General features: G+C 38.1%; 1 protein-coding gene across 4 annotated transcripts in view; it reads left to right on the top strand.

Annotated features, from left to right (window-relative positions):
• The window catches only part of FBXO25 (F-box protein 25), a 30089-nt gene extending 19459 nt beyond the window's left edge, over positions 1-10630 (top strand). For 2 of the 4 annotated variants that reach the window (XM_084516001.1, XM_084516002.1), the window contains exons 9-11: positions 1628-1771; positions 5766-5792; positions 9491-10630. In XM_084516001.1, coding sequence (XP_084372127.1) covers positions 1628-1771; positions 5766-5792; positions 9491-9580 — 261 coding nt within the window. In that variant the 3' untranslated portion in view covers positions 9581-10630. The remainder of the gene's footprint in view (positions 1-1627; positions 1772-5765; positions 5793-9490) is intronic. The other 2 variants (XM_084516003.1, XM_084516004.1) reach the window with 1 other exon arrangement.
• The last annotated feature ends 6101 nt before the right edge of the window (positions 10631-16731 follow it).

Below are 16731 nucleotides of genomic sequence, written 5' to 3'. Positions count from 1 at the left end.
GAATAACTTAGCAAGAAAGTTTGCTAGAAAAAAATTAGAAAAAAAAAAGTTTTTGATTTTGAAGTGAAGGGAAATAATTTGTCCCTTATGTAAAGCATTAAGGTAACCTAGGAATGCCTCCAGAACTGTCTTCAACATTTGTTTATGTCAGAAAGTGGGAAAAATCAGACTAGGTGAATACCTTTTACAGGTATTAAAAAATAGAAGTTCCTATATCAGAGCTCCATGAAAAACTTGAAAAACCTAGTACATTCAGGACTAAAGGACACAAAAAATCTGCCTTAAATCTGACAGATTGAAGTTGTACCATTTGGTCAGTGACTAGCAAATTAATTACTAGTATAATGCGAAAGGTAGAGGAGAAGATCAGATAACTCGTGCAGTTGACTTGAATAAGAATTTTTGTAAGATGAAAGACTTCAGGGTGAACTCTGTGGAAAATACAGCTTAATGGAAGATGAACTTTTCTGAGGCAACTCAGATAAACTCAAGGTAAAGTGATGAAGATTCAACCACTAGACGTACGAATTTTGAGGGTAGGTAAGGTAAGGTCATCTGAACAGTGACAATAGCTAGAGAATAATTTATATTAAGGTAACGCTGGGGAAAAAAGATCACAATCATTTCAGTAATTTCAGTATAATGTGTTTTATAAAGAATACTTCTACACAGTGTTGCTAATGTATTCCTAAATATTCACATCCAATTTTTATTAGAATAATCTAATAAATTGATACTGAAAAATTACTTCTATCAAATACCGCTTTTTCTGCTTAATAGTGTGCTACCTTAATAGCAACAGAGTGGAGTTGGGTTGTTTTTCCTCTCCTCTGCAGTATATTTGAGCCATTGAAACAACTACAAAAACATACTTGATATCTGAAGAGCATTTTTGGAAAAAATAAGAACTTTACACAGGGAAACTATTATGAAACAAAGTGAAGTGTAGCTGAAATCACAAAGGCGATGCTGTTCTCACCCATGTGGCAGTAGTCTTGTGAATGAAGAAAGCCTGTAATGTATTAGCATTTAATCCAGACAGAGTGGAATAAGGAGCCTTTTGCAAATACACTTAATAAACCTTTTCTGTGGATTAAGATGGAGGGAAATAGTAATTCTGCATTAGCTGCTCTTTGCATGCAGATATGTGTTCAAGAAGTACATCATTCACTATTATGGCTGTGCTTCTAGAAAGACAATAAGATGTGAAAGAACAGTGTATATTCTTAAAATGAAAAAGTTTAAATCTATGGTTACCATCTTACCAGAAATTCATGAAATGTAATGCACTATTATCTTATTCTTGACATAGAAAATTAATTTATGCCTCTAAATATTGTTTTTATTATGCAGTTATCACTGACTATAATTAGAATCATTTCAAGACAGTGGAGTTAGATCAGCTGTATATGACCTACTTTTTCTTGGCAAATCTATACTCCTATTTTTAGTGTGTTAACTTTTTTTTTGTGGCTGGATCTCACTACTTTTCAAAGATGTATAATATCAGATTGCCTTCAAAGAATGCCTGTTATAACACCTCAGTTTAGATACCTTCAGTTTTCTAGTCCTTTACCTGATTTGACTAGTTCTTTAACCAATTTAAAGGAAAGTATTTTATGTCCAGTTTTGTAGGCATTTGATTCTATCAGAGAAGGGCCATATTGACTGGAAGCTGATGTACTTTGCACTTCAGAAATGCTACCCAATAAAGGAGCAGTATGGAGACACCTTGCATTTCTGTCGACACTGTAGTATTCTCTTCTGGAAGGTAAGAGCTTTGAAATAACCAGAAATGTGTTCAGTTACTGATGGTTATCTGAAAGGAAAGTTAAGATAATCTTCTTAGTTCTATCATGTGAGATGTGGTTGGACAGCTAATATCTAATGTTCATATGGAAGCTTTATATATTTAAATTAGTATTGAATTCCAGACCTGTTCTTGAATTAGCATTTTTATCTCTGTATCTGACAATCTTAATACTTGGAATTTCAAGGAAAACTGCCATGGGGGATGAGCTACAGTCTGTGTATTCTTGTATTTCTTTAATGTTATGTGAAGTTGTTATGAGCTTGTATGAGGTAACCTTCCACTTATGGCATCCTTCTTCTAACGATGGCATGGCAATCAATAAAAGCCTGTAGTAAGTTACTACTGTGGCATTCCTACCATGTTGATGCAAAACTGTATTTTTATAGTCTTGCTTCTGTTCTGTATGAAGGTCTGAGAAATGCTGGAAACTTCAAAATTTATTTTATGTTGATTTTGATCTTGACCATGAAGCATACAGGATGGTTGTAATTTCTGTAGAGCACCTTACTATTTCATTTATGTGAACTCAAGTTATGCTGTTACTTTGTGTTGTAGCATAATTTAGCTTTCCAGTCAGTAATGTTTCTTAAATTTTGCAGCCCAAGTACTATATGGGTAGTGTTAAGTGGACAAAGAGTAAGAAATATGAGAAATTTTCATCTTGAGAAGTATTTATCTTCTAATTCATAGAAATAAAATAATTGCTCTTATGTTCTCTTTCTATAACTTTAGAGTTGCATGTCAGTGTGAGACCTCATTTTCTATATAAAAATGAGGCTGTTGAACAGGATAGGCTAGTCTTCACAGAAATAGCATGATATTGAATTATGATATTTTAAACTTGAGGGTGCTTCATAGCACAGAAGCTCTTGCAGGTACTAGTATATTTCACTAAATTAATAGTAGGAAAGCAGGTAGTGGTAATTGGTTTTGCATTGAAGAGCCTGAGTACTTGCTGAAGAACCTGTGTCAAGAATGACTAAGTGTTCATTCCATTCTATTTTAGTGGAATAAGTCTTGATTTCACCCTACACATTAAGCAACACTTTCTTTGAAAAATACTTTAAAGGTAAAGCATACAGTGTACATGCAGGTGGGCACTTCTGGTTGTTGGGTCATCCGGGTCTGCTGTATAATGCTTCTCACTGTACATCGGTCTCATTCTGATCTTTGTATAATTGAACATCCAACACTTTAATATTAGTGTTGACTAAATGGAGTTGTTTAATAGCAGACCATATGTGACATTAAGAGACGATAAACCTCTGCAGGCAGATCTTGTTACATTACCAACCTGATTTTGTTACTGGAACAGCAGCACTTGCTCTGTGGGTTTATATTTTTAGTGAAACACAACAGAATGAGCTGCTAAAGGTTCTTTGGTTTGAGCAGTACCTGTTGATCGCCATTGCAATACCAACTGTCTCATCCTGGAGATTTGGATGGGTCTTAAAGTGATTGTAGTTACAGATTAATTATATGCTTTCCACTAAAATTCTGGAGGAAGTGGTTTGCAATTTGAATTATTACTATGAGCATGGAAAATACACAGCTTTCTTTGATAAGCTGATCTGATTTATCAGTGACCTGGAGGAGGCATTAGAGTACTCTCAAGATTGCAGATACCTCCATTTTGGAGGGCACATTCAATGAATGAATGGGCAGCCCTGCTGTTAGAGGGAACAGGCTGGAGGGATGAATACGCTGATATACTCCCATGAATGAGAGAAAATGCTGGTGCTTGTACTTGAGAAGGAAGAGCCCCAGGCAGTGAGAGAGGCTGGGGCAGACCTTGGAGCAACTCTGCTGAAGCCCTGGAGGTCCTGGTGAGCAGTGAGCTTGAGCCAGTGGTGAGCCCTGGCAGCAATGGAGGCTCTTGGCAGCCTGGGTGGGTTTCACCAAAAGGGGTTAGGGAACGCATTGTCCCTCTTGTCACTCATTAGACTGCATCTGGAATACTGTACCCAGCTGAGGGTCCTCCACTATATTATAAAAAAAAAAAAAGCTGATTAACAAGGTGGAATTCAGGGAAGGTCCAAATGGTCTGGGTGGTCTGAGGACTTGCCATGTGAGGAGAAGCTGGAGAAGACCACATCAGAGGAATGTAAGCCTGACCTTAGGACAGCCAAGCAAGGAAACACTTGGTCTGAAGGGGTTTTGCAGTTTCCACCCTTAAACATGTTGATGACCTGAGCAACCTGGTCTGATTTCATAGCTGACCCTGCCTTCACCAGAAGGCTGGACTGAAGACCTCCAGCCCAATTGTTCTGCAAGCCTGGATTCAGTTTTGCTTCACTAGGTTTTAGAAAAAGACGAGGCTTAGATTTTTAAAATAAATATTTGATCAGGCTGAAAGATTGTATAAAGAACTGATTTCTGACCAACTGGCACCACTACTGGCAGAGGTTAATCACTAAGAGGTTAATCATTGGTCTGAAAAATGGTTCCTCTGTTTACACTGGCAGGGCAATGTGAGTAAAGTACTGCTAGTCATAGTCACGCTGACTTGTATGGGGGGAGAACAGTTCTGCTTTTTCAGGCACATGTACCTATAACCTTTCCCAAGCTTTCTGAACAAAGATGAGAAACAAAGTGCATGTGTGGGGAACTTTATCAGTTCTAGCAAAATGTGTTAGATCAATCTATTCATCAGGAAACTATTTGTGGCTTTGACAATTCAGAAGAGCTTCAGGCAACGAACTGAGCACATTATGGGGTTGCCATAATTTTTTTCTCCCTCATTCAAGAGCAAAGCAAAACATAGGTGCAGACGAGAAGTTCTGAATGAAGACTGGTAGTACAGTTTTGTTAATGTAGCTGAATTAAATCTACGAAGGAATGTGACTGCTCTCCAGAAATTCTTAGAGATGGAGGAGGTGAATGTTGCCCTATTTAGGGAAACTGCTTATTTCAGGGCTATCCCTTAGTGCAAATTGTAGAAATCAGCTACAGTAATATTTGAAAGCTTAAATTTTTAAGAAGCAAAGCAGTGAGATTGAAATACCACTAGTTATGCCTGTTTTGTATCTGAGGAGAACTTCCATCAGTTTGTAAAAATGATAATATAAAAGCTGGCAACAAGAGAGGGCTAACTAAATCTTACCCAGGCAATTCTTCTGGTCCTTTATTTTGACCTTTTTAAAGGAAGACTTGCACAAAAAAGGGACTGAAGACTGGTGAATTGAGTTGGCAAAGAGTCAAAGGGAATTTTTTCATTTTTCAGTATGTTATGATAATCCTTAAGAGTTTTCAAGAAGCAGCATTTGAGGCATGTGCTGCTGTATTTGTTTAAAACCTGTGACCATAGTAATGCTAAGTACACTAAGGAGACTCCTGAATTCATTGCAGGGCGTGCAGTGGTATAATCACCTTGTACTCTTCTGTGTTAAAGGAGGGAATGACTGTAAGAAGGTCTTCATTCACTTTGAGAAGTGAGGATTTTTCCATACTGAAAGCGAGCAAAATGGGTAATACCAGTAGTTCAAAAAGGGCAAACTGATAAAAAGCGTTCAGAGAAGCATTATGTATTACTATTTCTATATGCTATTATGTTTACTCTTCATTTATATAGCACTATTTCTGTTCCTCTAGGCAATGTTGCCATTGTGGGCAGTTCTCTTATTTTCTTGGTCAACTCAGTAGTATGTTACAGAACTCAGTAGTACATTACAGATATCCCAGGGATGGCCATAGAAGTTGAAAAGCCTTTTGTTCTGACAGTATTACAGAAAGCCCAGGGTATTGAAACTGTTTTGTGTAAGTGGAATGTTTCACGCTTGGTTTTAGTAGTCTTGGGGTTTGTACTGATTTTGGTTCCTCGATTCCTTGTGACTTTCCATGGGAATAAGACTATTTTTCTAAATGGCACATAAACCTTAGCTTCAATAAACCTTAACTCTGCTTCTTTTACTTTATGGCTTTCCCTCCTGCTTCCTTCTTCATGATCTCAAAGGACTACCATCTTGCTTTGTTACTCAAGGTATTTCTTACGTGTCTCATCTGTTTTCAGTGTTAACTGGTGTGTAATGTCAAAGTGAATTAACGTTAATTTCTTTGTTTTGATACTTTGTGTTCTTGTTTCCCTACATCAGCAGGAATATTTTAATTTTCATGTCCCTATCAGATAGGTAGTGGTGACTTCCCATCTCAGTTTTCATCTTTGTTTATTATTGCAATATTGCCTGTTATTGCCATGAAAACTGGGGACCATAATTCAACATCTAATGAACATGAGTGTACACTTTAGATTGACTAAGAAACAGGTCTGTGCACTCAGTGTTGGTAACTGTTCACGTGCTCCCTGATGTATTTAATTCAGTATTTAAATCTGAAAAGAGTAACACAACCTCACTTTCTGTTAAGCGGAAGTACTGCAACCTGTTTTATTCCACTTGGAATACTCATCTTCTTATAAAAGAGCCTCTTGGAAAAGAAATTCCCAGAACGGGCTATGTATGACTTGAGAGGGTGGGAGAGGCAATTACAATGTTATTTTCTGAATGAGGAGATGGTGGAAATAATTACATGGAAAAGGACTGTAGCTCCAGAGCTGTCATGGGAGCTTTGTAATTTGCAGTTGTGATAAAATCTGAGGAACCAAAAAATTACATTTGTCAGTAAACATTTTTCCTGGTGAATTCTCTTGTTAATTCAAAAGAATTGTTTTAGCTTTAAGTAGATATATCAAAGATCAGTGTGACTTGTTCTTTACTTTTCAGTACTTAATAAATTTCAAGGGAAGGATGAATACTCATAATTACAGGAAGTTTGATATTCATCTTCAATCCACATCACTTTAACTGTAAAACTGCTGTTTCCATTTTAATAACTTAAACAAGAACGGAACTTACTGAGATTGTTATTGGCTCTATAATTCCTGACTGAGCAGAGCCTTTTGAAAGCATTTTTATGATCATGCACGGAGCAAAGCATGTTACATTTTTTTTGTAAAATGTTTACAAGTATAGGTATAAATAAGCAATAAGGGAGAATAAACTAACTTTTCCCAGAATCTTATTTCCTGGAAACTAGGAAGTTCTGCTCATGACAATGAGTAGAAAATATATTATTAGCAACTACCTCTGGGAGTGTGCTTTTTCTGCCATAGCATCTCCCTTCCTTACAAGTGTCATCTCAAGATGAAAGCAGTAGAGCAAGACTGAAACATACGTACTAAACCTTTCTTGTGTATTTTGCCTACATGGACTGCACTCCAAGTAGGACTGCCTATTTCTGTTCCTTTTTTTCTTCCTGTTATGAATATAACAGCTGGTTTTCAAGTGATACTAAAGCAAGCACTAAAAGAAGTGGGAAAATGAGATGTCACTAGTATTTTCATATGGACATCTATATTTTTTAATGAAAAATTACAAATAATGTATCTGTACAGTAATGATTTTCATTGGCAAAGCTGAGTAGTATTTAGAACATATGCTTGGCCTAATTACTTCAGTGTTGCAAACCTTTTGGAAGGGAGTGTGGCATCTCTGATGAACTCATGTAAAGAAAATAGTAAGAAAACTCCACTTCCAGATTCCTTCCTTCTATTAACTAAATTGCATATAATTTCATTTCCCATGGAAATGAGAGAAACTGCAGTGGTCTGCAATCTACCTACCATATATTTACTTTAGCTTTCTCATCCTACACTGTAAATTCATCAACACTGGAAAGGGAGAGAAGCCCCTCAAAACCTGGGATGACAGCTTGAGCCTTAGACTGTTATCCGTCAAGGTGTTTGTTTAACCTTTTCACTGAACTGTCTGGGGCCTTCTTTTCATAACAGCTCTGGCATTTCTTTCCTGTAGAGGGTTCCAATGAGGTACAAAACTGAACTTTCCATTATAAGATGAATCTGAACCTTGAATAATCGGACAATTGTGCTGAGTTCAAGACTCTGTAATATTAAAGAAAGCACTGCAGGTTTGGTGAACTTAGAATGAGAAAGCCTTTTCATTTGATGTCCCCAGTTCAAAAACTAATAGAGTAAAGAAAATTGAGCTTTCAATATGCTGCAGAGCACAGATCAAAGATGTGTTGGGTATCTGGCCACAACTGAATGCAGGTGCGCTTAAAATAGAAGTTCATTTAAACTTGAAATGTTTTCTCATTGAGCAGTGAGAGAGAATGAGTGTTCTGCAGCTTCCTCTGTAAGACTGAGGAAGCTAAGTGTAACTTTCTGAGGCTGGCAGTGCAACAGGTTGTGATTACACAGCTTTTCATGTTACAGCTCTTGTACTTCAGCTTTAACTGTCTTACTAAGCTGGTTGTATCACACAGAGGGCTGTTGTCTCCCAATTGTTTCTTTGTACCAGATACTAAGAACACAGAAATAGGAGCCTTTGCAACCGGACCACTCTTATGTTTAAAGCTTCCTTGCAATGGTTTCCAGTTTAAGTACCATGTTAATCACTGACTTCCAGAATCTATCAATAGGCTGTGCTTAAAAAAAAAAATCTCAGTGTTTATGATAGCAAACAAGTATTTGCACCTCTAGAAATCTTTCTACATCTTTCCTCATAGCTTATAACTGCTGCCTCAGTGAGGAATCTACTCCATAATGTGCTTATGCTACTGATTCTTCATAAAGAGGCATGTGTGTATGTATATCCACCCCAATATAGCCAATATTTTGCAGAGCTGGTCACAACACTGCAGTGTTAACTTTAGAACATTAGAACAATGTTCTAATTTGTTTTTATATCTGCTCATTACATAAATACTCCTGCCAACTGATTAATCCAGGCCCTGACAATCTGTAGCCCTAAACTAATGTGATTTTACTGTTTCTGGGCTGTTCAGACAGCTGTACTTTCAATCATCATCCCACTGGTTGAATCTGACCCAACTGCTTGTGAACTCTACCTTCCAGAGTAAATCTTCCTTGTTTCATTGTGCAAGATCTTTACCACGTCCTTCCTTTAGTCAAATCGCTGATGGGCTTAATTTCTGTTCTATGTATCCCATTAATTACACCAATGGGTAATGATTTGAGGCAGTTCCTTCCTCTGCATGACTTTATACATCCTGTCCATCTTCTATATTCCTAACTTGCCTGGGTACAAATATCTGGTTTAAGGCAACAATTTCAGCCGGGGAAGAGGTAGGAGTGAAAAACATCTTAGGAAGAGAACAAAGGTAGAAAAACTTGTGTTGACTGGGACATCAAACATTCTGCCCATTCTGGGGGGGAATTGTCTGCTGCTCTTCACTTGGAAAACAAAGCTCATTTTCCCCTGAAGTAATATCTGATTTCAGTTTTTCATTGAACAGACAATAAGGTTCAACAAAGCAGCTGTTCTTTAAATTACATTTAACAAAATGTACTTTTTTTTTTCCAAGAGCTCTGACTCAGGCTCTGTTTTTTGAGGGGAGGAGGGGTGTTTTTTCCTGAAATCTGAAGCATCTCAATACCACAGTCAAATGGGAAAGGCCTATGTTTGTGTGTGTGTGTGTGTATATATATACATATATATACACATATATATACACACACACACATATATATATATGTGTGTATATATACACACACAAATTCTTAAACAAATTATCAGTTTGCTTCAGAAGTAGTAGTTACATGTCCCTTATGTGAACTCTTGCATTTTTTTTTTTTTTAATTTGGGGGTAGAAAGATAGTGGATATAGAAAGAACTTACTATTTTCTCTCTCACTTTGCAGGATGGAGGACACCCCTGCACAGCCAGTGATCCAAACACCTGTCTTATGCCAGTATCTCCTCAGCATTTCATTGACCTCTTCAAATTTTGAGGTGTTCAGTAGCTGTTCTCCTGTGTTGTGGCCATTTTTGTGAGGAGTCAGGCAGGATCTATCATGCTTCTTGTGCAATATATTTAATTGTTATGTTTTGTTGTTGTTTGTAAAGTGGATATGGGGGGACATTATCAGACAGGTATATTTGGAGTGTTGGTTTTTGCAGAAGAGAGCTGAGGAGGAGAAAATACTTAATCTTTGTTAGGGAATCTGCATTGAATGACCATTTTAATTGCAATTTTAAATACATTTTTGATGCCTTAATCAGTTAAAATTATCAGTTAAAACTATGTGGAAGAGTTTTGAAAATTTCTTGGAAGAGTTAAATTATTCCTTCAGGGACCAAAGGAGCTTTTTGCTGATTCCTCTTTCTTTAAGCCACTGTTTTCAAAACACTTCCATATAATTTACAGCATTATAAAGAATAGACCAATAATTCTCTTGGACTTCTGTCAGTTACCATCAAGGCATTAATTGTTGTGAGTTAGTGAATAAAATATAGCTGTAGTTATATATCTGAACCTATAAATAAAGGAAATAACCATTTTTTGTATGTACATTATGCAAAAATCCTTATTTTTTTCTTAAAAGGACTTTATTAAATATATAACATATCTCAGCAAACTCTAACTCGAGAGACATCTGGGGCTACTGGAAATTGACTTTTGTAGCTACAGCTTTCACTTATACTGCAGATGCAACTGCATTAATTCATCTTCTAAGAAGAAGACAATTACTGAAACTTAATGAGAATGGAGTTGCTGTTTCTAGACTGTGTCAGGACAGTGCAAACTGAGGTTCCAACCTGACAAGCTGTGGAAAATCCTGGAAGGTAGTCTGAGGTGAAGCACCTTCTGCTAGGTTAATCAGGTAACAAATTCTCCGGGAAGCTATCTTATTCTATTCTGTAAAGCAAAAGTAATTGCTGAGCTGCAATTTTTCCTTTACCTGTCTGAGAAGTGTTGGTATTGTTGATGAAATTTAACCAATAATATGTAATGTACGGAAAAATAAAACTTACTATATTCTGCGCTTGCTTATTCTGAATCTAGTTTTGCACAGTGTAATAAATCATGGTTTTTATTACTCCTTTAAGTCTGTCTTGCATAGATGACCCCATTTGAATTTTATAGGGAGATCTTTCTATACTTTCTATAGGCTGTTCTTTGCAGTGATTCATAACAGAATGAGAAGAATGCAAGTAGGTCAAATGCCATTGCTTTTCAGTAATTGGTTGTATCAGTGGTTGTATCAGCATTTGTTTTTTGAATGGGACAGTTAAGACTTAATAGGCTGCACAAGAAGACGCTATTGGAATATAGTTTTATTCACTCAAATTTAAGTCCATACCAATCCTTTTCTTTTAACTTACTGATAAGTGGATTTCTCAGTATAGGGATTTGTTGTTTTTTCTTCCCCTTAAGGTGTCTGCTGTGGTTACTGTAACTTTAAACTGTAGAGCTGTAACATCTCTCTATAATGTTGCTGCAAGCCTTGCTTTGTTGGCTGGAGCACTGCTTTAGCTGCTGGATTTGTTGAGGAACCAGCAGCTCTTAATGAAGATTTGTACCCATAACATTGTGAACTTTGTTTTCTGTCTATAGGAACCTTTAACCTTGCAGTGGTTGAAGAATGCTGCTATTCTTTTTTTTTTTTTTAAATCAGGGTTAGAATTCTGCTACTCTTCATGAAGATTCATGTTCAGGGGCCCTACCTGCTCTGTCTCTTGTACATAAGTTTACAGGAACAGTCCTAAGACAGCTGGAAGTGACTTCCACTAGTGTCTAAGCTGAGTAGGAAAAAAACTAAAAGGGATGGTAAGGCTTAAAGGAAAAATCAGTGTTAATTTTCAGTTCTATTACAAGTGTCAGATAATAAGAGTCAAGTTTAATCTTCTTTTCCCTATAACTACTTGCTGTCCTGCTCTGTCTTCTGTAGCTGAAAGCCTTTGCCAGGCCCTTAAGGCCTTTCAGATGGCAACAGCTAAGGTGACAAGAAGCAGGACATGTGCTTTTAGTCCTCTACCCCAAGGATTTCACTGGAAAATTGTAGACTGAAGTTGGAAGGGATGGCTGGAAGCTCTTTGGTATCCAACCCTACGGCCCAGGCATGACCGCCCTGTCCAGATGGCTTTTAAAGATCTGCAAGGAAGGAGGTTCCATAGCCTCTCTGGGCAGCCTGTGCCAGTGCTCTGTCACCTGTGTGGTAAGGAAGTGCTTCAGACAGTACCTGCAGTTTTTCAGTTTATGCTTCTTGTCTTGGCACTGGGCTCCACTGAAAAGAGTCTAGCTCCACTCTCTATGCACTCTGCCTTCAGTTATTCTTAGAAATTGCTAAGATTCACACCCTCAGCCTCCTCTCCTGGCTTACCAGTCCCAGCCTTTCATCACAGGGATGTTCCAGTCCTTTAACAACCTTCATGGCCCTCCACTAGCCTCTCTCCAGTATGTCTGTGCCTTGCAGGGGAGAGCCAGGAACTGGACACCAGGCTCCAGCTGTGGCCTCAGGATACCATTAGCCTTATTAGCAGTAAAGGCATATTGCTGGCTTATGAATTTAAAAAAAAAAAATGTTTTTGAATGCAGAAACTGGAGAACGGAGATGCTTCTGCTGTGATATGTGCATTTCAGTGCAGGGGTGATTGCCCTCCATCTTAAGATTTAAAAAGAAAAACAGAATCATTCTGTCATGTGCAATGTTATAAGCTGTTATAAGCTTTTAACGCAGCACAATTGAGCTTTGGGAGTAGTTTCACAATCTCATTAAATATTTAGTGAACATATTTCCTAGACTGGGCAAATACCATAGAGCTTGATTAAAAGTACATGGTGTGAATTCAGCAGCTGCATGAGAAGTCAAATTTTAATTGTGCCACCAAAGTAAAAAGCCATGGCAAAGATTTTGATCAATAAAGTTGTTTTTTTTAAAGCTCTTCATGAGATGGTAAGGACTTCACTTTGAGGATAATGATGCTGATAATCCCTCATCTGTGGTAAAGAACATACTTTGACAACCTGAATTAATCTCTTAATCATGTAACCTTAAGTATTGTAACCTGTGAGATGTGTTATGACTTAAAGTAAAACCTTAATTACGCTGTCCTCCTATATGCTGGCTACTGTATGCAAAGAAATGCAACTTCTCCTGAAGGAAAGTATACCTTGAAATATATAGCCCTATAGTCATTTAATATAAGTTTCAAGGTATACTTGAAATATAGGACTATTTTGCTCCAGCAAAATATCCTATATATCCTGGATCTATTTTTTTATATCCAAATATATATGTTGCACTAGCCCTAACAGCAAACCTGTTCTTGACACTCTCACGTGATTGGGGTTTTCATTCAGTTATAGGTCAGAAAAACAATCAAAGGCAACCACAATGTTCTCTGCCTGTTCCTAAGAAGCTAAACTTATGACTTTTTTTTTTTTTTTTAAAAAAAAAAGTTCCTCCTGTATTCCTGCCACACACTCTCTCTTACCTAAGCACATGGTCATTAACTCTAAAAACCATCTCTGAGCGATGCTAGCTGTTGTATTACATTATCTCCTAAGAATTTTGTTCTCCTCTTCCTGGGGAAAGACATCATGATTATAAAAAGAGTAGACAGGGACCTGTTCAGAGGTTCCAAGTGAACCTTCCTACCTGCACATCATGCAGGATCCAGTCATTAGCTAGAAAAAGCAGGGAGCAAAACTCTGCCCTTTTTCTTTGATCCTCAGCCCTGTGAAATGCATAAAATTTCTTTTAGAGAGAAGCTGAAATGCAATTAAAATCCTTGCTCAGAAAAGAGCTACATTTATGATCAAAAGAATAAGAGTATTTTGTTGTCTGGGAGGTAGACACAAAGCAGGCTGCCAGAATGGAAGGGGGGGATGGAAAGTAATAGCATAAAGTTAAGAATTTGTCCTTAAAAGATAAGTGGTGCACATACCTAACATTTACAGCTCCCTCATTGGCAAAGAAAGAATTGTATTAGCTAAATAGTCTTGTATGTGAGTGTTTCTGAGCCAGTAAGTATTGAAGTAATTCATGTAGCGTAGAGAAAAAGGCAATGAATAAGAGGCAAAAATCCATTGATTTTGCATTTATGCTGTTGCTTTCAACCTCTAAGTCTTGTCATATATATGCATGCATAGATGCACCTGTGTGTATATGTACTTGCACAAAGAGAGCTAAGCCTCAGCACTTGGTCAGACAATGGCATCAAAAGCTGTTTTCACCAACCTTCAAACTTCACAAAATTGGTCGTAGGTACTGCAGCACCCAATACTTAGAAGTCCTGTAACCCAAATTTAACAAACCAAGTTCTTCATAGCTTCTTGAAGAGCTATGGGGAAACTCAGTGCCTAAGAAGGGCTGCCACAATGGCCAGAGAACAAACATGATGCTAAGTCAAGCAACAAGAAACACCAAAAACAGCTTCAGATGCTTGATTTAGGGGCAGAGACAGACTTCTCTCCAGCAAGGTCAAGCACATGAATCTTCTGGGAGCCTGCCACCTGCATTCTTGCTTTGAAAAGCTGAAGAGGGGAGCTCACCTCTTTTTAACTATGTGAGAGTTCCAATTTTATCCCAAATCTTCATGGTTAAATCACTATTTTTTATGGTGTCTTGTCCTAGAAGCTACATTTGAGATCTGTCAGTGAAACAAACAAGCATCACACCCAGCTCAGCAGCAGCCAGGGCTGGTTTCTCAGGGTCCCTACCCACCCTTAGCCTAGGCTTGAACTTCCCCATTCAGCCTCCCCTCCCTCATCCCATGGCAAACATTGATACAGCTGCAGAGTCAGCTCCAGGAGCTGAGCCAAACGCAGTGAGAAATTATTATTTTTAGGGATAATTTTCATGGAACCAGCCCTCCTCAATCTTTTCTGCTGAACCTCCAGCTGTAACTTACATACAGTAATTCATTTTTCTAGCCAATGCTCGGTATTTAATTATTGGGCTAGATTATTGGAACTCATCTAATAAAAAGAAAGGGGAAAGCATCGTGGCCACCTGTATGACTGAGCACACACACCTCAGCCTGTGTCACTAACAGAAGTGACTACAGGGGACTGCAACTTTTCCCTTTTGTATGCTGAGCATTAGAGTTAGGCTTAATATCTGCTTCAGACAGCCAATTCAATACAAAGACACCAACATTAAATAAACTGCTAGCCAATGCTTGGAAATTGGTAATACAGTTGTGGCCCTTCTGTGCTTTCAGCCACAAGGCTTGGATCCAAGTCCTTAGGCAGCCGTGGAATGTAATTCCTGACTCCTGCAAGTTTCAGCAGGAGAAAGGTGACCTTTAAAGCTTTTAACATGTACCTGAGGGTGGGAAAGACAAATGGATTCAGGATGTGGCAGAGGGGAGAGTGCCGCTCAGCATGGATTTCCTTTCATGGACCTGTTCCCTGTGCAGCACACAGACCTGTCCTGCTGCCTTTCAGCATGCTGACAATGGTTATTTCCTGCAGGTTTATGTGCACATTCTTGTACAAATATGAATAAGACATTCAACCAAACTGACCTCCCATTTGTAATTCATTCACTAGGAGAAAAAAAAATTACATATATATATATATATAAACCAACACTAATGGGGAATTATCAAAATCATTTGAGACACCAAAAACCGTAAAGCAAACACAAATGCTGAAAACAAGCTTAATCAATATAGCAAAATCATATGATGACTGAAAGTTAAATGAATGGTAAATTAATTGTTGGGTAAGTTCTTGGACAATAATAACAAAAAACAACAACAAAAAGGCCAAGTTGGAAAACATCCCACCCTTACTGAGGCTGAAGAGGTATTCAAAGGGAGTTTAATTGCTGAGAATTAAAGCAGAGAAGGAAAATTTGGGCTGTCTTGAAGGATTAGAAAATATAAGTCATACCTGTGAGGAAAACAGGAATCAGAAAAATAAATAGAAAGCCAGGTCACACAATCAATACGTGTGTAAGGGAAGAACAATGTCTCCTGATGAAGAAAATACTGTGAGGAGTACTCTGAAACCAGCTACCTCAGAGAGGAGAGGGAAGGATGGGGACAGCATGGGGAAAGCTCTTAAGCTTAAAAGCTCTGAGGAATCTGGTCAGAAAGCAGAGAAAAGGGAAGAGGCCGAAAGTACAGTATGTAACGAGGCAGAACACTGCGTGGAGCTGTTGAGTTCATGTAAAACTTCCACAGATTTCATTGCAGCACAACTGAAGTCCTCACTGCAACCTCCTCGTATCCTGATTTTTGAGTCTGTGCTTTACAGTCTTCTACTACCTGCACTTACCTTGTGCATGGTTGATGAATTAGGTCTCATCTACAGGCACTGTGCTGTGGATTGGCTCTGGAGAAGTGCTTGCTGTGAGTTCTGCAGCACCAATCTTCCAGGAGTCTTCATCCCTGAAGAGATAACCCAAACCTGCATTTTGTGCCTACAGGGGAACATCCTTTCCAATCGGTCACCACAGCCAAGAATCGTATTCTTTCATGGGACAACCAAGAAAAAATATACTGGAACATTACATGTCTGCTACCCAGACACATCAGGAATTGAGAGACACAGATGCTTAACAGAAGCTGTTTATCCTATAGCAAGCTGGAAAGTCTTTAACAAAGACCCACGGGTACTTTTTTTCCCTCCTCCCAGCTGATTCACAAGAACCTCTTTGGCTGTACCAGCAGACATACAGTGATGCCAAAGGATTACAGGCACCAGCAAGGCCCAAATCCTGTTAAACCTCAATGAAGGCCTGAGACCACACAAAGAACAACTTTTAGTTTTATATATGCCAGACACTAGCAGTTAGTTGTGAATGGTAAGTTTACAAATTGAATGAAAAATAAAAATAAATCTCTAATTTTCAAAATAACCCTATGTGAAGCATTACTGCATCTGCAGTATGGCTTCTGGCAGTTTTGGAAATCTTGTACTCCGTCCTATCAAACAATAGTTTACTTCCTAATGGGAAGTGATGCTTGATTTGTTTTCCTTTGCTTGTCCCGTCAAATGTTGGCTGCCAAGTTTCTGTCCAAATGTTCAAAAGATAAACTGTTTACAGGCATTAAACTGAACGCAAGTCTGTCTAAAAATGGGTGTCTGTCATGAGGGAAGCGGCAAGGATTAGGTCTTTATATAACCAGTGAGGTCTTTGCATAA

Source organism: Aythya ferina (genome assembly GCF_964211825.1).
Source record: "Aythya ferina genome assembly, chromosome: 3".
Classification (NCBI taxonomy): domain Eukaryota; kingdom Metazoa; phylum Chordata; class Aves; order Anseriformes; family Anatidae; genus Aythya; species Aythya ferina.
This window is presented reverse-complemented; position numbering and strand designations above follow the sequence as displayed.